Here is a 23,836-nt window from a genome sequence, read left to right as displayed (position 1 = left end):
TCAGAGTATACCAGTAGGATTTGAGGTCAATATTAAGTTAGCTACATACCCAGAAAGTCTAATATTTTTAAAAGTTTTGGGGTTTTTTTGCATACCTGAAAAATGTTTAGCAAAAAAACCTGAGGATCCTCTAGGATTCAACCATTTGACTTCAACGGGTCTGGATGTAAAGCCTGAGAATAGCATCTTGGACATTTGAAAACATATTGTGAAGCCATGGATAATATTTCTAGACAAACAAGTAACAACATTCATAATAGAGCCATTTAAATGTGCACAAAAAGGAGTATATGGCTTCTACTGGTTTATGGGAATGTATAACTAAAATAATACATAAAAACTTACCGTATTCAAGCTGGGACATACCGGTGAGCTGCAGAAGATCATCCTCATTAGTATAGATTCTCTGAGCAGTGAAAGAAAAAACCATGATATCTGCACATGCTGCATCAACACATTACACACTGCGACTGTATGAAACCAATGGAACTATCAACAAACATGACATGGGTTAACTGAAACCAGAATTTTGCATTCTCGTCTTTTAAAACAAGAGGGACACCAGGGATCATTTTTTATTTTATTTTATAAATCAATAGCTTTATAAACATACAAATAACCCGAATATATTATATTTGTGTTGAAATATTATCTCAAGGTTTTACACTAAAGATTATTTTGAGTTTAGAGCTGAGTTTAGGAAACATTTAAAACTTAAAACACCCTAATTATAAAAACACATCAGCTCGATTTTCCTATCTTATTCTGTGAAAAACACTATCAAATTTAAAATTAGATCCTTAGGCTGGAGGAAAGCAAAGTAAACAAAACATGGGGTAGAATATGAAACTAATTTGTTAAGGAGTCTGAAACACCTTTGTTTAGACAAGATTCAAAGTTCCAAATCTTTATTTCCTTTGAGCGGGGAAACTTCCAACTAAATGTTGACTGTCATTCAACACAACACTTTGAATTTAAGCACACAAACATATTTCACCAGAGATTATCAAATTGCAGAGATCAAAGTCATTTTACTGTCTAGCTCTCATGGAAATAAAATGCTTTACTGAATCAGGGCTTTATAGCTGGACTCTCTTCCCATCAAAATAGAAAAGATCAGTGATAAACTGTGAAAGACCAGGGAATCCAAACGAGATGCTTTCAACAATGTTAATGAAATTAAACTATACAGAACTTAAAATAAAATCTACCAAATAATAATGGTTCAACCCAGTGGTTGCCCTCTCCTGAGCACAGTTTAGTATGCCAAGTCTCCTCAATCACTTCTCTTTCCAAGGAAGCACCCTTGTTGCCATTCACACAAGAGAATGCATCTTCATTGCTACTGGTTCCAGCTAACCTCTGGAAATGCCTATTTTACAAGCTTATTCTGAATTCAGAACTGATGTGATTAGAAAACAGACCCAGCAATTCGAAACCACTAGCAAAAATCACTTTAGAAGATAAACAAATAAATGACAACTCTCTACACAACAGAGCATTATATTTATTGTAATTCAGACACCTTGGGCTCAAATACTATTGAGTTCTTACTATTTACACCAACATAAATCAGAACTGACTCCACAAAGTTACTCAAGTATGTAACTGTTTTGGGCCAGAGGTAAGAGCCTTTCAAAACTCTTTCCCATCATTGGCCTACAGACCTCGTAACCGAATGACAACATCCCATACCTTCCTGGCAGAATTCTAAAAAAACAAAAAGCAGGATGGTAAGCACACAAATTAATAACATTTGTCACTATTATCCAGCTAATGAATTACAAGGAACACTAGTGGTGGGCACTGTAGCGGAGTTTAAAGAAGGTGTCCAATAGTTATAGTAGTAGGCTTCAAAGGCAGAGGACTGAGAGATCCCCTACAATTAAAACTTTATTAGTAATATAGCTGATTTCCAGATATCTTCCCAAACCTTCTGAAAACAACCTTAGGGAGTCAAGACCAGTGATGAAAATCACTTGAGATGATAAACAACTAAGCTACAACTCTGCATACAACAGAGCTTTATAAGTGAGTTAGTTCTTGGTAAATAACTGGAAGGGAACTGTAGCTATTAGAAAGCCAGTTACAAGAAAAATTGGTGTTGTTTTCCAATTGATCCCATGGATTTTATCAGGCAGCACAAATCAGTTACATGGAAGTTAGTCCAAACTGAGGCGGCTTTTTGTTTGTCCCACTCCTCCTGTTCTTTTGGAGTAGCAACTGGCTGGACTCCTTTCCCCACACTAAGTCCTATATAATGGACCAGGTTTTGCTGCCAGCCACGCTTCTGTGAGGCAAGGACAGCTCCAGCACATACTTCCTTGCAGGGCTGAAAGCAGACTCAGGCCCATTGCCTCAGTCCAGAAACAATCCTGTGCTCTGAAGGACCACTGTAGACTGGAAAATTTAATGGAAGAATCACCTTTCCCCTCAAATGTTACCCCTCAATAGATGTGACCATCATTAATACCATATGTTCACAAACAATCCTCCAGTCCACCAAATCTGAGAAATGCAAGACGCCATTTGGTGCTCACTTACAGAAGCAGATACAAGAATACCTCTGGTGAAGTCCAAGAAGTTACACTGGCCTGACAGCGGTGCTGGGGAGAGGCTTAAATTGTCCATGAACAATATTTTAATAAAAAGATTAATTTTTAACTCATTTTCCTGCATCATCTCTCATTCCAGTTTCTCTGCAGTTGTGTTTGTGGCCCATTTTCAAGGCAGTTTTCTGGACTCTGTGTGTGTATGTGTAAAGAAAACTACTTGCAATAAACTCCATTAGAAAATACTTATTTCTGACAAATCACCCACTAGTCTGTTTTCCCTTCAGTGTCCTTTTAGCAGGCAGTTAATGAAGTTAGCAGCGGTGACCCTTGAAGTGATACTTATAGCGTACTCATTGCTGATACATTGCTCACAGTAATTCTTCCAAGCAGAGATGACAGGGAAGAAGTGGCAAGGACTTCTCTGTTCTGTTTTGATTTGTGTTTTTTTTCTAAAGCAGATTTTAATGACAAAATGAGGGTTGCTTCAGTGTTTCATGAGTTCCCGTTCTCTACTGACTTCATCCTTCCTCCTTTTCCCACTCAAACCCAGGCTGCTTCTAGTCTGGCTGCATCAGCAGGCTGGCTGGGGCAAGCTCGCAGGGCTCCCTTTCCAGCGGGGGCTTGGGGTGGATGCTCCAGGGAGCCTGGGAAGGGCCTTTCGCTGCTCCCATGGGCTGATGCGATTTCTCACCAACAGGAACCTCTTGTCGACAGCCTTGTTCTTTCTCCTCTTCTGCAAAAGTCTCTGCTGCTTTGATGTATGTTATAGGCTGTTCTTCCACTGGAGAAAACGGATATGTATTACTGAAAGCCATTTGAGAAGCTTCACAATAACTAAGCTAAAAGAAGGCTAATGGCAGCTTTGAGAGAGGAAAGCTATGAAAGACAGCACAGAATCGAGTTCAGAAAATTACAAAACCAATTCATGTCAAAAGAACAAAAAAAGAGGCAAAGTCAAGAACTTGCTGCAGATTTTAAGAAATGACTTGTCCTAGGCAAATTTCATGGTTCTCTGTTTTAATATACAAGAAGAGGAAAATGCATGCCCGTGACAGGAAGACCACCTGCCTGGCAAAATTAAAGCCCCTGCTCCAAAGTCAAAAGATCTTAGAATTATTCACTGACATGGTATAAGAACTTTCTTTAGCATGTTAGAAAAGATATCAGATTAATTACCAGTCTTGCTGTCTAAAATGGTTGAATCACTTTTGCTAAAATTTTCAACTAGGAAAAAATCAGACACCTGTCATGAGAAATTCCTGTTCCAATAGCTGCATCTGATAAAACTATAAATGAAAACAGAGCCTCCTAATGGGAAACATCAGGCTTCCTTCACTGGACAATACAATTCTACACGTGTTCACAATATTAGTTCAACAAAGTAAATGTGAGGCATATTTTCTTCTGATGAATAAAGTGACCTCCCAACATATGTCTAAGGACAGGATGGGCAATTCTGAAAATCTTGCAAGATGCCTGCCCATTTGAGTATCCTCAGACATTTGTCTTTGCATATTTCTAAATAAGTGATGCAAACTGGGTTCTATAGTAACTTCTGTAGTTAGGAGGTATATATGGTAAATAAGACAAATGGTTAAGGATACCAGTCTTTTTCCATCATTTCTCACCATCTGAGCAATTAGGAGATTCAGTTGCCATCTATAAGGCAGCATTTCCTAAAACTCAGAGTGGTCCAGCTGGTAACACGTGGGCCATGGAAGCCCATTGTGTGCTTCTGTGCTGCCTGCTGCCTTTGCACCAGGGATGGGAGGCACACCTCCTTCATTCATCTCATCTTTGTTTAAGCACCAAACACTCCCCAAGCAGTCAAAAACCTTGTTTAACACAAAAAGCAGAACTGCAGTTGCTGCCGCAGGGCAAAAGATTTCTGGGGAGACCTGGACTCCTCACACCACGTCAGTTATCCTGCCTGAATGAATAAGGACTGTCAAAGTATATCTTTCCATGGATATACATGCCCCATCAGTACGATGTGCATAACTCACTTGCTATGAAGCAAACCTGTGAAGTTCTATATAAATGCAAAAGTATGATATTATTACTATCACGAGAAGCACTGGCTTCTTATGAGTGTGAAAGCACTGTTGTAGTGTAATTTCTCATGAATAATCTGCAAAGTGAAGGACTGAATGGTCTCTTCACAGCAATACAAACATGGCTTCTGCTGTGCACAGCAGCTATAAACAGGCCAGAAATATAATTTTGGTTTCTCTGTCTCTATCAGCTGCTGGTCCTGCTGGTACAAAGGTGAGGAGAGATCCAATAAGGAAAGAAATCCTACTCACCATATTCTGAAGGACAGGCAGGATGAGGATCTGTTGTCTCACACTCAATTAGATCAACCGCTTTAGTCTCCAGAGAACTGTTACACTCCTTAACAACCGCAAACTGCAAATACATACAATATGCACAAAATATACAGAGCCCAACTTAATATAAAATGAACTGGTTTTCTGAAACCCAAGAGGCAAACTAGAAGGGCCACACACTCCAACCACAGCAGGGGGAAAAAGGTCATACTGGCTTCTGGGATGACCCTTCCCCTGCAGATAATTAAACATTTGAGTTGATGACAGCCCCGGTCTTTCTTTGGAAACTGTGCAGTCTCAGTCTAGTAAAGAACTACCCATTCTCTTGCCTTGCAAATCAACCTTTCCAGATGCAAGAACAATAGTACACGAAAATTAACCCTCTCCATAGTACTGAGGGCCACTTTTAAAGTATTAGAGAGACCCGCAACCAGACAGCAGGAAACCCTGTCAGACACAGGGAAAGAAGCGAGCCGCCCTTTCTGGCTTTCGGCACCACCTGGGGTGTGCGAGTCTATCGTCCCACGGTGACAGTGGAAGTGACACGTCGGAAGCAGAAGGTGGGACCCTCTGGGGGAACGTGCTGAAAAGACCAGGGGGAAAACAGAAAAAACAGGGGTAGAGGAAAGCAATGTGAAGCACTGTGCTGAAATAGTATAGAGGGAAAGAGGGAAACCTCTGTTTAAAGAGCAGAGACAAGGAAGAAGAGAAAATGTCTCTAAATAAGATGTTCCAACAGAAGGGCTGACAGATTCAGTGGTCCAGGTGGATAATTGGTGGATTTATGTGGATAGATCACAGGTGCAGCAGGTGTGACTATTTAGGCATCAGTTCATTTACATAAAATCTGTAGGCTTACAGCTGCTAACCCACATGTGGCAGACCCCTGGAGGAGATTCAGCTACATGCAGTTCTGCAAAATACCTTTGTGCAAAGCAGAACACTTACTGGATGAAAAGTCTCAGAATAGCATCAAAATCCAGGCATGTGCAGAAGTTTACCAAGGCTTACATATCCCTAGGACAAACCTAGCCTGGCTTATGGAACTCTAATACGAACATGAAAAAATACCCAGGCATACCCTCAGCTAAATGTAGCCTCCCCTGGCAGAATAGAAGTAACAGGAAAAGTGAATGACACTTGGACAATTTATAGGTATAGTTTCAGTATCACGATACCTAGCATTTGATATGTGTGATAGCATAAAAGCTCATTATCCTCTACATTAACCTAGATGGGCAAGAACAAGAAAGTCTTTGCACTCCCCCTCCCCAGCCTCACAAATGAGCAGTAGCACTGTGGGCTACAAAAGGAGTGAATTTTATGAGCTCTTTACATTTACTGCATACACATCATCCAGTCCCCATACAAAGTCCTTCATTAGGATTATTAATGCTGTGTAAATCAGTAGCACCCAAAAACCTAATCCAGTACCTTAAGAGTTGAGGAGCTATAGAGTTTTCTGTCCCCTATGTAGTATAATCTCTTTTTTTACATAAAGCTCCCCAATAATCCACTTTAAGTGAACAGTAGAAATGGGCAATTTCCTGCTGCTTTTTGGCAACTCTACAGTTTTTAACCTAAGTGCATGCATGCATGAAGCCCCAGTGAACTTAACACTCAATGGCTACATCAGCACAGAGAAAATCACATGCATGAAACCACAGGAATCCATTACTGTGTAAGCAGCAATAATTAGCAAAGGGTCAGTGATTTCCTCTTCCAGCCTGCAACAAGCCATTTGCAATAAATTACTTTACTAATGTATTTGATGTCTCCCAGTGCAAGAATGCATGGTGAAATTTAACATGAGTGTGTTAATAGATGAGTAGGTTGGATTTGGTTTTGTTGATTCAGTCCATCGCTTAGCTGTCCAATTACTCCTATATTCAGCAAAAATGTCATTGACCACTAGCGTTCACTGTGGGGACAACAGCAGGTGGGGACAGAGCTGATGAGCTGCAGGCCTCCTAGAGCACTGCTCCCAGGCAATGAGCTATCCTCAGTCCCAACAAATGTTTCTGATTTTCCCAGCCTCAGATATTTTGCAAGCTGTGGTTTTTGTCTCTGCTGTGAACAAATGATGACATCGCCACGATTCAGCACATTTGCTGTCCAGTACCTGGAGGAACAAAGTGCTGGTGATAAAAGGTCCACAAGAGTATGCAGTTGACCAGCTAAGGAACAATATGTCATAACCAGGGTCAAGTCAATTCAGTACTCCCAACATATGTTTGATAGTGTGTTTCAGTGGCTACCCGCTCACAATTCCTGCCAGACACTCAATCTAAACTATTTGCAAGGCATTCTTCGGGTTGATTAAAAATCCTTGGATTTGCACTATAAATATTCCATGATATTCAACCCCTCAAACAGACTCCCAAGTAGAACAAACTCATCTCTTTCTGGACTCAAAGATTTGGAGCAGAGTCAAACTTCAGGCCATTTAAAGTAAAATTCTTCTGTGACCATGACTACTACACACATGGTCCTTGTACCTTTCAAGCTATAGTTGGGTGTGGAAGGCTTTAAAACCTTGCAGTAATACTTATACTAGAAAAACATGTGTGCAGTTACCCCAGTAAAAAGGTAAGTGCTTCACTGGAGTTTATTGCCAATCCCGTACAAGTATAAACTCTTCCAGTAGTCTTTTCCACTGGCATAACTGTGCTTGTTTTGAAGAGTGTATGCCGTTTAGCTAATGTGATGCTGCCTGGACAAGTATGGTGATACCTGCATTACAGCAGCTTATTCAGAGCTGAATTCTATGCGTGTGCAGACAAGCTCTCAGGGTAAGTCATGCCATTCCGAGCAAGGAGTCTCAGACTAGGCACAGAAGTAGCCACAGATGCCAATTATGTCACTTTTGCCACCTTCAAGTTGCAATTGCTATCATCCAGCGGTGCAGTGTCATTTTAATGCCAGTGAGAATCAGGTCCTTAGATCAGATCTTATGGGTCCAAATTCTCTGATGCAACTTCAAAAATGACAACAGAAACAGGCCAATACAACCAGATCATGATGGCATTTCTACCTACACCAGTGCAAATTTTGTATTTTATATTCCCTCCCAAACAGCCCGATAACATCCTGGGGTTTTTTTCTTTACAAGGCAGCAGCCTCTAGTACAAAGACATTTAATTTCATCAACCCCCAAAATAAAGTTCAAATTCTCATGTAGCACATAGAATACTTGGCTTCCAAGAAGCCTTTTTTACGGAGGGCATACTTTCCTGTGAAAATAACTCTGTGATATGCCATGTCATCATATTGCCATTTCCTTAATTTAGAACACAGTTCCCCAACTGTTGTGTTCAAAGCTAACAATAACACTGGCTAATGGTTGCAATACATCCAGGCAGCTGTGAACTTTGAGGGATAACAATGAGGTAAGATGAACTAGGGTTCACAGCAAAGCACTTGATGACTCTAGCACTTATTTAATATATTTAAGATGTGAATTATTTGATGGATAATCTCAAGTGGATCCCTAACACACTTTGATCCTTCCTGCTTCCCTTTCCACTCCACATTAATATGGTTACCCGAGACTTGTTGCTAGTAGGTGTCACGTTCTCATTGTCAGCGCGGCTGCTGGCATCTCTTATCGCTTCTGCATAGAGATTCTTCTTATACAAGTTTTGACTTCTGCAACAGAACAAAAGCTGAAACAAATTATTTTGCTTTGGGAGGAACAGATGCTGCTTCCTTTTACACATTATTCTATAGGTATTTACAGAAGGGACATATATTTTGTTTTCTTTCATTGGTTTGAAGGGGTGTATTACTGTCAATTACAGCACAGTGGTTAAAACTGTCAGAAACAGAAGTCAGTAAGAAGTTAACAAATGTTTGTTCTAATGTGCCATCTGTAAAGGGTCATTCATTAGAAAAAACAATAGGCCTCATAATTTTAACTACCCCCTTCCGTTTTCTTATATTATTCTATTTATAATACATTCTTCTTACAAAGACTTAGGTTTCAGCCAATACAATGAACAGTATTTGTGGGTGAAGCTCAGAAATAAAAATCTGACTGTATTTTTGTACACTATTGATAGATACAATTATGAAAGTTGCTTCTGCATTAATCTGCATCATTTATAAAAAACAACAATTTCAGAAATTACTATGAAATAAAGAAACTGAAAGCCTCAAAAAACTTGGAACGAAGACATTTCCAGGAAAAAGCATGACCAACAGAATTAGCTCAAGGGGAAAAAAAGCCAAGAATACAACCTGGAGTTGGAAAAGGATACAAATAATTAGCTCTAAGTGGCTAGTTCCATAAATTCAAAAACTATTATTTTTGCAGTTACACAGCAATCACTTATAAGGCAGTATTAAAATCTCATATAGGCCCCAACATAGAAGACACGGTCATAAGAAAAGGAGCTCATTTACACTGCTTGAGATCCAAGTCAGTACATCTTTACTGACTTTACACACATGCTTTTTCTCCTCCTAGACATCAGCTAACAAAATTAATGTTACACTCTTCAAATTCCAGAACTCCCAAGTTATAACTTCCTTTTACTTGATCTATTTTAAATGAAATTTAATACACATGTAGCAAAGAAAATAGGAATTTTCCTTTTATTTCTACATCATATTCATATACTAACTAGGAAAGTGCATCTGCCATAATTATCATATGTTGCTCCCTTCATGAAAATACAATGTAAATAAAATTTGCTTTTTGCTAGAAACAAGAAAGACCTGTCTCCACCATGAATTTTCTCCCCAGATTCTCTATAACATGTCCCTGTATATTCAAACCTTAAAAAAAGAAGTAATTATCTCCAGTAGAGGATAAGACTGGGACTGCTAATACAAAATCAAATAGGTGTCAGATCTGAGGGTATATCCACAGAGGAGAATGCTGAGAAATAAGGTAAATTAGTCCATTTTGACTTTTCCTGTGGCAAGGCTGCTGTTCATGTTTTGTCACCTGGATATGCCCATTCTGCATTGCAGCTCATAGTGCTGACAAAACTCGAGCCCATTACTCAAGAGTTATAAAATCCGTTGCACAGAGCACGGTCCTCAGTGGGATGCCCCTCTCAAGAGTATCACTGATTCTACATCTTACTTTACAGCATGCAGAGTAACAGATGCCAGATGGACTTGGCAGACACGGGAGTCTTCGTGTGCGACTGAGCACAAGCAGGCGAGGCAGTGAAATCTAGTTGACCAAGCACGAGCAAGAGGCCAAGAATTTCTCAATCCTAATCCCAGTCCTACTGTCGATTTTTGCATGGCCTTGGCCAATTGAGGTGGAGGGATTGCGGGTGTTAAATCTGTGACTCAGATTTTTTTTGTTGTTGGAAAAGAGCTGTTTCCTTGCTTCCCAAGAAAGATGGGAAACTTGGCATACTATACAGTCAGACTACATAAACCTAACATTAAGAATAACACAATGCTCTTCAGCAGACTACAGTCAGTGAACAAATCCACACAATACTTTGGTATTCTTGGCCTCCAGTTCACACATTTTTCAGATTGTCAGGTGTAGATCTCCAGCTTCATTTCCTCCAATTAAAAGGAGATAGGCGTCTCCATTTTACAAGGGAAGGAACAGGGCTATTAGAGACTTAATCGGTACGTTTCAAAGTACAGTAGATTATGTGAAAAAGCAGTATAGCAATTTCAACCCAAATACTAGCTTCCAGACTCCAGTTAAATAGGGATTTTAGGTCAGTGGTTTCATTTTGATCTGTTTAGGCTAGTAATAGCTGCAGTACAAATTCTGTCAAGTACGTAATTGAAAACTTGTTGTTGAGGTAAATAGTTATATTGATCAAAAGCATTTGGCAAGAAAGAAAGGTAAATCAAGGAGAAATGACAAAAGGGAGAGGAAGGGAAGAGAATGAATACCTTCACACCTTAAAACCAGCCATATTCTGGCTATTTTTCATGACAGTTTATATGACATATATGGGAAATAGAAGAATCTCACAATTTGTCTATTCTGTATGTATCATTCCACCAGTTAGCTTCTGAATCCCAGGTCATGAGAGCAAACCAGGCTGCACTTAGCTTTAATTCCGGACCTCTACCATTAGTTAATAGAAAATAAGAAAAGTGGCAGCTTCTCTATTTTTATGGACTAAATATGCTAGGAACCATTAAATAAGAATGGAAAACATTAGCTTCCATTGTTAACTTCTTTTGTAGCTTGACTTTTTATGCCTAGGAGAGTCTAATTTTATAATTAACCTAAACCACAAACAAAACCCCTGCACAGGGAGGGCAGGTGAGCATGCAGCAGGAGACTCTTGATTTGGCTGCTCTCTGGCTTTTTGTTTGTTTACTTTTAAATATAAATATGCATTTAAACAAGAGCCTCTGAGAACAGTTATCTGTCAAGGTCATGGCCAAAGGACTCTAACTTATTAAATGCTGAATACTTTCCAGTCCTAGGGACATTGATGACATTTAATTTCACGTCAGGCTGTGTTCTTAAATAGTGACTGTAGGGATTCTTTTTGCCACGAGAAGAATCCCAAACCTGCACAATTCATTACAGCCATGGAAAATGCCAGGGAGTACTTTTACAACAGATGTGCCTTAGGCTCACATCCCTGATTTTACTGCCAGGAAAACTGCTTTCACCTTCATTGCTGGAGGCATCACTGTGGAAGTTTGCTATTGGAAGGTTAGTAGGCTGCTTTTCTCAATGGCAAGGAAACTTTCGGGTGCCACTTTACACTGAAAGGGAAGCAAAATCAAACTAATGGGATAGCTAGCAGAGAAGAGCCAAACCCTACCATGAGTTTCAGGCATCTAGGGCTCTTAAGGGAAACCAAGGAAGAAGTAAATAGCATGCTCCTGAATTCTTTCATCAATACAAGTTATGGCTCCTCTTCAAACCTAATAAGGTCTGTTCTTATTCCCCCCCAGACACATGTCACTCGCTAACACCAATGCGAGTACTGCAGGCAAGGGACATGCCAGAACTTTCTGAATTATTCATAGATCCAATTACTGAAAAGCAAAAGAGTAGCAAGGATGATATGGCGATTTCCACCAGCTGAGGAACAGCTCACATTCTTCACCATGTGCCCTCCGTGAAAGTCAGCAGCACCTCGGTCCCTGTGCCACACGTTCACAGCACATGTTTGGAAGCACTACCTGTGGCAGTAGGCGGCCAGGGAGCCCAGCAGGAGCAGGAGGACCAGCACTGCTACGCACACTGCAATGGTGATGTTCCGCATCTTCACCCGCTTGGCGTGCTGCTGCTCCCACCACTCCAGATCGCTGAACTGGCATCGCTCCCCAACGTAGCCCGTCACACAGCTGCCAAAAGGAAATGAGCACACTTTGTAACTGGAAGTGGAGAAAAAACCCCAGATCATCACTTCAGTCACCTTGTGTATTGATTTACCATTGGCAACTGCTACAGAAAGATCTGGTTGAATTTAGTGGTGGTGAAGACAAAACTACTTTAAAGGAATGGCTGTCTAAACCTGTAGAATTTAATATTAAAAGAATTTTTTTACTGTAAAGCTGTAGAATTATACAAGAAAATTATAATTTCCCAATTCTAATGGGTAAAGAATAGAAAAAATAATTTTCTCTTAAATACTGCTGTGTGATTAGTGTTTCCCTAAGGTTTTCCATTTAACTATTTACAGCAGCAAGCTTCCCTTTCTTTGAAATAGGCGATATAGGACTTACTCATATTTTCAGAGTGATTTGGCTAAGGGAATCAAATTTTAATCTGAATCCTTACTTTAAAATAAAAGACGAATGAAAGTGTTTAAAAAAACCTTTGGGTTAGAAATGTCTTCATAATTTAGTTTTAATACAAAGTTCTTCTGTAGGCAATTTTTGTTTATTTGTTTGTTTTTACCACTGTAAAACCCAACATAGAAATATCTTATCAGTGCATGAAACCCTCAAATCAAAATTACTAGAAAGTGAGAAATAATTCAAAAAGAATCTCAGCCTAGTTTTACTGTCCAAGGTGAAAGACATAAAAAATGAAAATAATAAACACAAAAAAAGAAAAGTCTACTCAATTCTTAATAATCTCTCAGCAATGTAGGCTCAAATCCTTCTCACAATTCTTATTGGTCTAGTTTTACTCAAGTCAAAAGAGCTAGTCAAATGAACAAAAGAAGCAGGATTTGACCTGCAGCAGGTTTTACCTAATGTCCTGAAAACGTTATATCAATATTCATTATTAAATCAGGCACAAGCACTCTCATTCTGTCACAAATTAGAATGCATATATGTTGGAAGGCAGAAAAATGCTAACTTTTTAATGTAAGATCACAATAAATTCCAAACAAGCTAGAAGATCTACTTTCTAGTGTAAGAGCTTTTATTAATTAAAATACAAATCACATTTGGTATGTGTTTTTTGCTAGATAACATTTTTCCATGACTTCGTTTTGGTATTTCATATATTACAGTCTACATGAATGAATGCTGCCATCTAGTGAGAATTCAGCAATGTGAGAATTCAGCAAAGTCCACACACAAACCCTGGCCCCCAAGAACACAGCTGAGCACGGTTGCTCCTTAATTTTTTAAATGGCTTCCACTTCCAGCACTGAAGAATACATACATTTGGTTTCTTATTATGCACTAACACCTAACAAATAAAAGAAAAAAAGATGTGATCCAATTTGAAAGTTCTGCAGTTGTAGACTTCAGTTGCAATAGGAGAAACTCAATGAGGTGAAAAAAGATAGTTTTCAATGCCTCTAAAATTTACACTAAAAATTCATAACAAATACCAGAGATGACCATGAGTCCACCTCCAGTAGTGGCTTCACCCAAGGGCTTTGCTGAGCTTAGGAAATCCACTGCACAAAGCATCCACTTCATTCCTATGTACGTACATGAGATACATTCTTTTCATATAACTGCAGGTACAGAGGTCTGTAGGCAGGGGAGGCCACTCATATTCAAAAATAAGAAAGCCTAGGATTTGACAGTGCTTGCAGGAATGGCCTGGTACAGAGGTTCCTGCAGGGCAGTACAAGGCATATCTGGGGGAATGGTGGGTCAAAGAAAGAAACCCGTCAGCACAAAGCTTGCTCTCCTCACTCCAAGGTTATACCAGGGCCACCCGAGTTACTGAGACACAGAGGGAGATTTGCATCCATCCCCTGCACAGGTCCTCACTTACCAGGTGAGACCCCAGGGGAGGAGGCAGGCATTGGATTTGTCCCACTGTAAACACTTTTATGCTTGATTTTGAAGAAAGATACAACACAGATTCAAATATAATCAAGTTACATAATTAAACCCCAGCACTAACGGTTTTGAAGAAATGATTACCCCATGGGACTAGGCTGTCACAATGACCAGGCCAAGGCTGACTTCTGGAAATATGAGATTGTTTTTGCTTTTATCAGTAACTGCATTTGGGGAACTGGGAATTAGGCTCACAAAAATATCGACAGGAGGAAGGAGGTCTCATTTTTGAGGTCTCATTGCTACTCTCCCTGTTTTTAAGAGGACCATCATGTTGTACCTTTTCTGCCAGGGACCAAGACTCTTCAAACTGTAAGGGAAGATGCTGACACCAGACTTCTCCTCCCTGGTCCCAATCAGAAAAGACAAGACAGAGGTTTCCTTTTCCATCCCATACACATGAACAGCAAGGCCAACAGGGATATACAAGTCAGCACGATACGTACAGGAGAGACAGCAAGCACCTCTTTCATAAAGCCATGAGCATTAAGTCATTTAACAACTTATCTCACATTTCCAAAGCAAAGAATCGAGTGCTTAGGGAACAAATCCAATCCTACTATTAATTGCAATGGGTGTGAATGGAGTGACCACTTACAGAAACTTACAGTGATCACTTACAGAAAGGAGTAGAGTCTAATGATAATTGTTAGCATGAGTGATGAACAGATAATTTATGGACAAACACTTCATTGTCTGCACTCAGCTGAGCTCTAAGGATACCATTCCTCAGCACAGACAGTACAAATTTCTGTACTTACTTGCAGGCATAGTCTTGTAGATCAGAAACATAATTGCACACTCCACCATGGAGGCAGTATGACTCGTACGAAGGAGGGCATCCTACAGAATCGCCTTGCACAGGGCGTGTAGAGTATTCATTGCTGACAACAGTGGGGGACACAGTAGATTCTGAAACACAGGATTTCACAAGGACATCTCAAACTTTTGGCCGCATTGGCAATGTGATCTTATGAAAGCGTTCCAGAACTTCAAGATAGGAAAGTAGGTAAAAATCTCTAATTTTGACCAATTACTTGTGTTTTACCTATTTGCTTATGTTGCTTATCAAATTTAGGCACACGGAACTTTAGATCAAAATACTAAATATGCTTGATTCTAGATTTGTAATGAAAGACCCACAGAGGTTGGCTGCGTTCTGTCTATTTAGATGTGTGGGTACAGCTCTGAAGAAAAACTGCACTGGCTGTCTAGTTACTTACGCTTAAATGATTTTTGCAACTTATGCAGCTTTAGGGTATGGTAAATCTCTACCATGCATAAAGTACCAGAGTCAGATGTACAGGTGAAGGGTGACTGTATTTCATGCACTTGGATCTCAGACTGAGTTTTCACATGCAACTTGTCATTCTCATGCAGATTATTTCTACTCTGCCACCATCCAGTTGATTGCATCTGTGTGTGACTGCAGATCACATTTTTATTGTTTCAAGCGGGCTCAGGTACAGATAACAGCATCACTGGGGAAGCAGGGAACCTTATTGACCCAATTCTTCAAAGGGTTCTCTAGCCTGCTCTGAATCGCACACACTGTCACCTACATAGATATCCAACTAGCTCGTTTTAAAGGTAGCTCTACTATCTCTGCACAGCATGACCTACAGCGCAGACATGCCCTTCCAGAAAAGGAGTGCTTTCTTGCCTACTTTGATGCTACAGCAAATCTATAGGTCAGAACCAAACATCTACATGGCAAAGAATTTCTAACAGTATGGCTTAGCACAAATGCACCTAATCGCTCTCATATATTTATGGGATCAGTTTTATGACTCACACCGGTTTTATTGCAACATGACCTTCAATGACATTTGGTTTTTAAAATTTCATTTGCAGGAGAACTGGAATAACAAAGAGCCTGAATGGAAAGGGATGAGTGATTTTAGTGAACCCCAGGTGTGACTGCATTCTGCAAAGAAAATTTCAACTTGCTGAAAGAGCTTATTAGGCAAAGAACTAAAACAGCGTGTTAACACACATGAAGACATGGGATCAGATTTACAGCTGAGGGACCTAGATGGCATTACTTCCAAGTCATGCATCATTTAAAATCATCATTTCCTGAGTGACACCTGAAACTACTGAAAGCTTGAGTAACTGAAAAGGGGGTGGGGATACTGATAGGTGTTGTACTTAAAGAGACCCTAATTTCCTTCTGGTTTTCTGCAGAAACAGATCTGTGACAATCACGCAGTGTTCCTCCATCATCAGACAGTCACTTGATCTGGAGTAAAATTCACCCCGATGAAGAGGGCTGACACCGAGTAAGACAGTAAGTCACTTAGCTCCACATTTTCAGAGAATGCTGCTGTCACATTGAGGCACTGAAATGAGGATCGGATAGTCACTACTGCTGAACCTTCAGCAGCTCCCTTCATTAAATAGGTAACCAGATTTTCTAAAGAGTTTCAGAGCCCTTTTGAAAAATTAGCCACTGGATCTGAAAGGCTAGCTTATTCTGAAGAATTAAATGGGACTTAAATTATGTGCAGTTCTTGTGCTAGCCTTGTGCAGAGGGAAAGAAGGCACAGAGAGTTTGAAAAATGACACAGACTGAAATCACCTCCAAAAATGTTACCTCCAAGGACCATTTACTTCTGCTGTTGATTCTAAAGGCCAATAGATAGATGTGTCATTACATTTAGACAGTAAAAATTAGCATTGAACCTTAATGTAGATATTTCCAAACTAAACTTGGATCTGGTTTCCTTAGCCCACCTCAGAACAGCCTCCTAAAGCAATGCTAAATGGATCCACAAGCTGCCCAGTATGTCACTGTACAGGGTTTCCTTAATTTCCAAGTCTAACAATTTATCCAAGAGCACAGTTCTTAGTTAAGGGCCACTTCATTTTAATTTCTCACTCCATTTACTCACTGCAACCTATGCCAGTTCCAGAAGCACCATCAGCACACGAGCAAGTGAAGTTTCCTTCTGTATTTGTGCAGGTTATGTTCTCTCCACAGCTGTGGGACCCCGTCTTGCACTCATCAATATCTGTCACCCAAACAGTCTGCAGTTAGAAGAACGAAATGCCTCAGAGCATCGGTTAGAAGGGCAGCAGTTGCAGCATTGCAGTCTCCTGGCAGTGGGGAAAAGCATCAAAGACCTTCCCTCTGCAAATATGCCTTCACGGAAAACGTAACGGAAAAGCAACCAGCATACTTTCTATGCCAAGTAATCACAGCCTCCCCAGCCTCTCAGAGTGTGCTATGCTGCTGCAGAAGCTCTCCACAGGGAGAAGGAAGGAAAGGCTTCCCCATGAAACCTAACGAGTACAGTAGAGTTGAAGAGAAGACTTATTTGTACTGGATATATTCTCCTGGCATTGCTAGTCATAGCTTGCACCCTGGATGAGTACTGAAGTACTGTCAGCTGGCATTCTTGCATTGAGACATCAGAAGGGTTTGGGAGTGGGGTTGCCCGCCCCTGTACCACCCACCTGGTCCAGCCTAGACAAAAAGTTTAGACAGAAGGAAAGGGTCTAGAAACCTGCAGGTTTATCCAGTTTGTGTACACACTTAAATGAAGTGAGTCTCTGAATTACTATGAAGAGGCTCCCCGATTACAACAAGAGTTTCCAGTCTGAGAGCTGTGCTAGGCTCATATATACCTCTCACCCACATCCTGCTGCACGCCCTCACCCTGCCTCCACACCTTCTCTAGCACAGCCCATAGCGGCAGCTCCTGCCAGTCTGGCACTCACCCCCTGGGCTGGCACCTGCATGGTGCTAAGTGCCTAAGCACCCCCTCAAAGGCGGGAACTTTGAAAGGGTTCACATACCAGAGTCTGGGAGCCTCTGATTCATTTTATGAACTGTCAGCGGAATACACGTGCCAGATCTACTCTGGGGAAACAAAATCACAGATCTACCATCCCAATTTGTGGGAAATTATTTCTTGAACCACTGGGACTTTTTCTACAGTAAAATTAACAGGATCTGGCCCAAAAGACTATAGAAAATTCAGAGCACTTTTAAAAGCAAAAATACAGGAACAAAACTGTTGCAGCATATTCCAAAAAATGTGATTTCAACAACACAACATGAACTCATCTTGTACCATCTCTGGACGTGCTTACACATTTCTGGATACAGTGCACGCATGCAGGCGTCTAAAACTGAAGTACAAAATCACTTACTTACCAGTTTCTGGTTTTTGTAGTACATTTCAAGTCATCAAACACAAAATTAGTTTCAATTCTGTTTACATCATAACAACGTTGCATCATTTATAAAATGCTGTGAAAACATGTCTCACCATCTTCTGGACTTAAAGACTTCAGGAGGATAATGGACTGTTTTTCAATAATAGTGGTAGGTACCACAATCATTCTAGCTGAGCAGCTATACCACAGACAGTGAGACCCCATGCCTTGTAGGTGGTGCTGGGACAGCAAGAGGAGCTTGTCACTTCTGTCTGCACTTTCAAACATCTTCAAAGACATGAGCTCTGGATCTCTGACCACTGTAGGCAGAATGCCTTCTCGAACCTCCTGCCTCTGATATTTTCCACACCTTGCCCATAATAATGATATTGTTCTTAATTTTTCAGTCATCCTTATCTGTATCGAAGAACCAAAGTCCAGTAAAGACTATCTAAGAATTGGGTCAAATTTAATGGGCTTTGAATTAGGCTATAAAGGAGAAAGGAAAAAGAAAAGGACAAAAGAGAAGCCAAGACTCTCATAAAGCTCTGAACAAACTGTGTGCTAGTCAAATACTGGGGGGAAAAAGCTTCCTGTTCCTTCATATTTACTGCTAAAATGGATTAAAAAATTTAGAAATGTAGGGAATGAACTAAAGACCTGGCATTAGAGCTGGATGGGAAAATCAGTGGGTCTGATTATTAACAAGACTCTAAATGTACTCAAGTTGTCAGTGTCAACACCTTGAACCTCATGCCTATTAAACAGACCTGGAATTATTTGATGAGTATTATGACACACTCAATACATGCTTTCGTTTATATTCATGGCAACGATTTCCAATAAAGCTCTACTGCTTCACCTCCACTTCCCTCCTCCCCTTCACTCTTCCTCTCTCTCCTGCTGTAGCTACTAAAAAGAGTGCAAACACTGAGAGGAGGTATCCACTGACAACTACAGGCTTTGCATATTGATCAGTTGCTGAGGATGCCACACTTCAAACAGGAAGGAAAGAATCAAAAAGGAAGAAATGATAAATGTCAACTGTCTGGGGGAGCCACTGTCAGGACCCATGCCCCTACCAGATTTTTAAAAAAAGAACCAAACAGCTCATTTGACAGCATCACAGCTTGATGCAAGGCTAGCCCAAATCCTAAGACATGTCTCTTGCTCATTCATCCTGCCCCAGCCTTCCAGACACAGCATAGCCCTCGCACATGCCCGTACCGTAGCAATGGACTCCGTCTCCAGTGTAGCCCTCCAGGCATTTACAGACGTAGCCCCCTTCCGTATTGATACAGCCCGACACGTTTCGATTACAACGGTCCATATTTACAGCACACTCATCAACATCTGTGAGACAAAACAAGGAGACGGGACACATGGGTCATGAAACCATCAGGTAAATCGATAAAAAGAAATGTCTACATCATGAATCTCCCCCAGACTATGCTGTCACTTGCCATTTGTGCATCTGAAGCAAATGGGAAGAGAAGGGCTTTGTGGTCTTTTCTTGGTATGAAATTTGATGGGGATGTTCTAAAGAGCCTAAGACAGTCAACCAGCTACTTTCAGCTGGAGACCTAGAGGTTCCACAAATACCACTTACTTCCAAAAAACATCCTGTTTGGAGGGAATGATCCTATTCAAAACTAGCCTTATATTCTTAAACCCTACTCAGAGAGAAACTTTGTTTTGAGAAAGAACACATAAGCTTAAAAAAAACAAAGGTACCACAATGAAAAAAAATTTACACCCATTTCACCTTCCAATTTTTTTTTCCTTTCCATATCAATATATGGAAAGGAATATGTGAGTCTTCATGCTTAGCCACCAAATGTTAAATTGTTCCATTTCTAATGCCTTCCTGTCTTGGCCTTTATGAGAGAACAAAGTGCTTCCATTTATGTTGTATGCAAGTCCAAAAACTTAAAGATCACTCTGAGCAACGTGTTGTCTGATTGTTTGAGTCTCTTTCTAGTGCTAGAAAGAAACATGAGCAGCACTTTTATATAAACATTACACCAGGAATACTGATTTTTAAGAGATTCCTTAATACTTAGATCTAAATTATACATAAACTATCATGTTTACAGACTGAGCTTTTATAATTCTGCAATTTTTACAAATAAATATATTATGCTTTTATTGCTATTATCCCCGTTATTGCTTGTTGATATTAATAGGATTAACACTCATGACTCAGGGGAAAATAAGGCATGTGATAATTAGCCAGTTCATCTCTCACACTCTCTGCTCATCATCCCTTTCAAAACATGCAATACCATTGACCTTTCTGTGATGGCTCACGCAGCAGAGCTGCCAATGTGAGAAAAGACAGATTTTCTTACTCTCCCCCAGTCTACAGTTTTCCATCAGGTTGTATTAATGTCTTTTATTACCATAGCATGATTTCCCCTTCCTGGTAAATCCTTTCAAACACTGGCACATAGCACCATCTTCCAGCAAAACACACTGTGCATTGACATCACATTCTAGTGCAGTGCAGTCATCTTGATCTATAGCATAAACAAAACCAAAAATCCACTAGATGCATTTGGACAGATCAAAGGAGGTACTGTGTATAAAAAAAACCACCAACCAACCAACCAACCAAAAAATTACCAAGAAAACCTGAAAATACAGTCAAAGTTTGAAACATAGCTCTCCAGGATTAATGATGACAAGCCAATACAATCGTTAGGGCTGTTGTCTTTGTCTAGGTGGAGTTGAAGTGCCATTTAGTATCAGGATTTCTGAATATTGTATGCAAAACCTATTGTACAATTTAATGATCTAGTGTCATTGAATGTATGTAGAATTCAATGGTTTTACTGCAATTTTGGTAAGAGGAACTTAATATACTTATAAAATCTAAGGGAGAGACTTTCACAAGTGTTCCAAACTAGAAATGTTTGTTCTCTAGACCTGGATAATATTATCAAGTTTTGTTGACATAGTGAAGGAACATGGAGACAAACAAACAAAAAAGCAGTCCTACCTGGCATAATTGCATAGACTCAACTTCTTGTAAGAGGGTAAGAGCATGAATGTCACCAGTCTTGACATTGAGCCTTTCTTCCTTTAAGGCCTATGATTTCTTTCTGTTCTATAAACCTGTTCAGAGCCTCACAGTAAATAGAAGGAAGACAATCATCGGACTCTACCTGATACCATGATTTCAGCCATCAACAAAATGCTGATTTTCTGCTTTTCCCCACTGTCCATATTCTTGAATATCCCACTGTTTTGTGTGCTCCGGAGCAAGGTCTCTGGTGTTGGCATCAGCACTACCTCCTTGTGCACAGAGACACTTCCTGAAAAAGACAAGAAAAAAGCGACACAGACTATTTAAATCTACTGGACTAACTTTCTGATTTTCTATCACTTGTCTACTTTCCAATAATCATGGTGGTTTCCTTTTGAAGTAAACATCAGTATCCTCCCAGACTAGCCTGTTTCTGGCCTCAAATTATTCCTAAAACCACTGACTGGTGGTTTTTCTCAAATACAAAAGACAAGGAATGTAACTCATTGCTCACAATACTTGTCAGCACTGCACACCTCTCCCTTACTGCTAATAAGCCAAGCGAAAAATTGCAATGGTCAGACAACATGTTATTGCCCCAGGACAACACCCCAGTGTTTTCATTCATCAGAGAAACCATCATTCATTATGTAGAGCAAGGTGAATAATTTCCAGTGCTATCTGTCAGGATCCTCAAGGGTTTTGGAACTGGAGAATTGTACCTGCTGTTGTGTTGGAAGCATCCAGAGCACGACAGGTTTTTCCATCTTGAGTTTTCCCAAATCCTGGATGGCACATGCAATGGGCGACTCCAAAATTGTTTTCACAGATCTGATCACAGCCTCCATTCTCGTAAAGGCAAGGATTTGCCCCTAATGCAGAAAAACAGGCAACTTAACAAGCTGCTTCTTCAGTCAACATCTCCTTTTAGCTGTGCAAAGTTGAAGCAGTTGGAAAAAGAATAAGGACTGACAAAAACTAGAACATCCTTTTTTTTTTAATTAAAAAGAGATGCATATAGCAAAGCATAGATATTATCACCTAGCCTCTGGCAGGAAAGCATATTTGCACACTCTCTATCTAATAAACGTATCAGGCTTTTTTAATTTCCTTTGTTATTTCTCCTTTAATATTTAGAGTCCTAACATTCCCTGAAAGAACATTGCAAGGGCATAGGGAACCTATGATTACTTTCCTTCAGTCCTGGTCTATTGAATTACTTTTTTCTGCTTACAGGGAGATTGTTCCCAACAGAAAATCAAATTATTTGATCCAAAACTGATAAATCTTACAAAATCTTTCTCCATGTCATTTGTTATTTTTTGTTTGCATGAGGGGTGCTAATAAACTAGGATATATAGGAATTAGAAGACCATGGTAGCCTTGTGGCAATTGATCAGCATCTATTCTTGGGCATGATCATAAATATACAAAATCTGTTAGCATTCCTGGGACACATGCCCAGATGATGCTTTCAATAAATGCCAGTCTGACTATGCAAAGCCTTTTAAAGAGCCTATTTCTGAGAAGACAATCCTCTCCCCAAGGACATCTATTCTACTGATATTAGTGAACAAGAGGACGCTGGAAGGGAATGACTGCTTAATTTTTGCAGTATACCTGGTTTCGCCAAAGGATGAACTACAACCATTGATGAGGGTCTCAGCATGCTGCCTCGAAGACGTACCCTGTTTTGGCCGGTCTTCTTGTCCGCCCTCATTAGTGATGGCCTAGCCCAGTCAGAAAACCAAAGGTGATCCTCAAACACCGCTACATCAAAAGGGTGGCCTACAAAGAAATTAGATTTCTCATTTCCACGTCTGTAGAACATACACAAGAAACCACATAAACAAAAGCAGTATCTGCATACAGGTCTACTTCTAACACAGTGGCATAGCCATAGCCACTTCTCCACTTTGATGTCTCATGGGGAGGGATAAGTGTCCATGAATGATGGACCGTGGGCACATGTTACTTATGCTCTTAGCAGAGGAAGCTATGACACTTGCCTGACTCAGTACAGTCTCTATACTGCCGGTGACCTCCAACCAGATCAAGTTCACAAGATGCTTCTACCTCAGACATCATCATTTCTTGAATCAGCATTGGGACCAGCCTTTCAGAAGTGGAGTGCCTCCCTCCTCTGCCAGTAAGTGGCCCAGCACAGAGCTGCTGAGGTACACAGCTCCTTTTGCCGTCTTCACATAACAGGGAGGAGAGGAGCTCATGGCATGTGTCGTCCTGCATAAGTGTACTGGCATGGGGCAGCCTGGGAGCTACAGACACTGTAGCCACTGACTCATGGTAGCCAGTGTGTGCTCTCTGCAGCTGCCAAAAGTACATACAAGTGCAATACACTGGTCCACACGTACACAAAAACATGCACAGACGTTCACTAGCCAATTCATCACAGTGCAAAATTCAAGAGGGGAATTAATTTTCCTCACTTCAGCCAACTAGCAGCAGTAGGCTGTGATTAGTTAGTCACTGTCTGGGAGCCAGCTAACTAACAGTAACAGCTAACACAAACCACAGGATGCAATAGATCA

At 40.4% G+C, this 23,836-nt stretch overlaps 1 protein-coding gene across 2 annotated transcripts in view; it reads right to left on the bottom strand.

The window, feature by feature from the left end:
• Positions 1-568: 568 nt before the first annotated feature.
• EGF (epidermal growth factor) overlaps positions 569-23,836 on the bottom strand; it is a 62,743-nt gene continuing 39,475 nt past the window's right edge. Inside the window, exons 15-25 of one of the 2 annotated variants that reach the window (XM_076336897.1) lie at positions 22,908-23,075; positions 22,010-22,159; positions 21,427-21,576; positions 20,662-20,778; positions 19,487-19,612; positions 16,990-17,109; positions 14,857-15,007; positions 12,020-12,184; positions 8,431-8,533; positions 4,862-4,964; positions 569-3,336 (exon numbers count right to left, since the gene is read on the bottom strand). In XM_076336897.1, the coding sequence (XP_076193012.1) occupies positions 3,113-3,336; positions 4,862-4,964; positions 8,431-8,533; positions 12,020-12,184; positions 14,857-15,007; positions 16,990-17,109; positions 19,487-19,612; positions 20,662-20,778; positions 21,427-21,576; positions 22,010-22,159; positions 22,908-23,075 (1,577 nt within the window). In that variant the 3' untranslated portion in view covers positions 569-3,112. The remainder of the gene's footprint in view (positions 3,337-4,861; positions 4,965-8,430; positions 8,534-12,019; positions 12,185-14,856; positions 15,008-16,989; positions 17,110-19,486; positions 19,613-20,661; positions 20,779-21,426; positions 21,577-22,009; positions 22,160-22,907; positions 23,076-23,836) is intronic. The other variant, XM_076336898.1, reaches the window with a different exon arrangement.

Source organism: Aptenodytes patagonicus, chromosome 4, assembly GCF_965638725.1.
Source record: "Aptenodytes patagonicus chromosome 4, bAptPat1.pri.cur, whole genome shotgun sequence".
Taxonomy (NCBI): Eukaryota; Metazoa; Chordata; class Aves; order Sphenisciformes; family Spheniscidae; genus Aptenodytes; species Aptenodytes patagonicus.
Note: the sequence above shows the minus strand (reverse complement) of the source record. Positions and strands in the feature narration are given on the sequence as shown.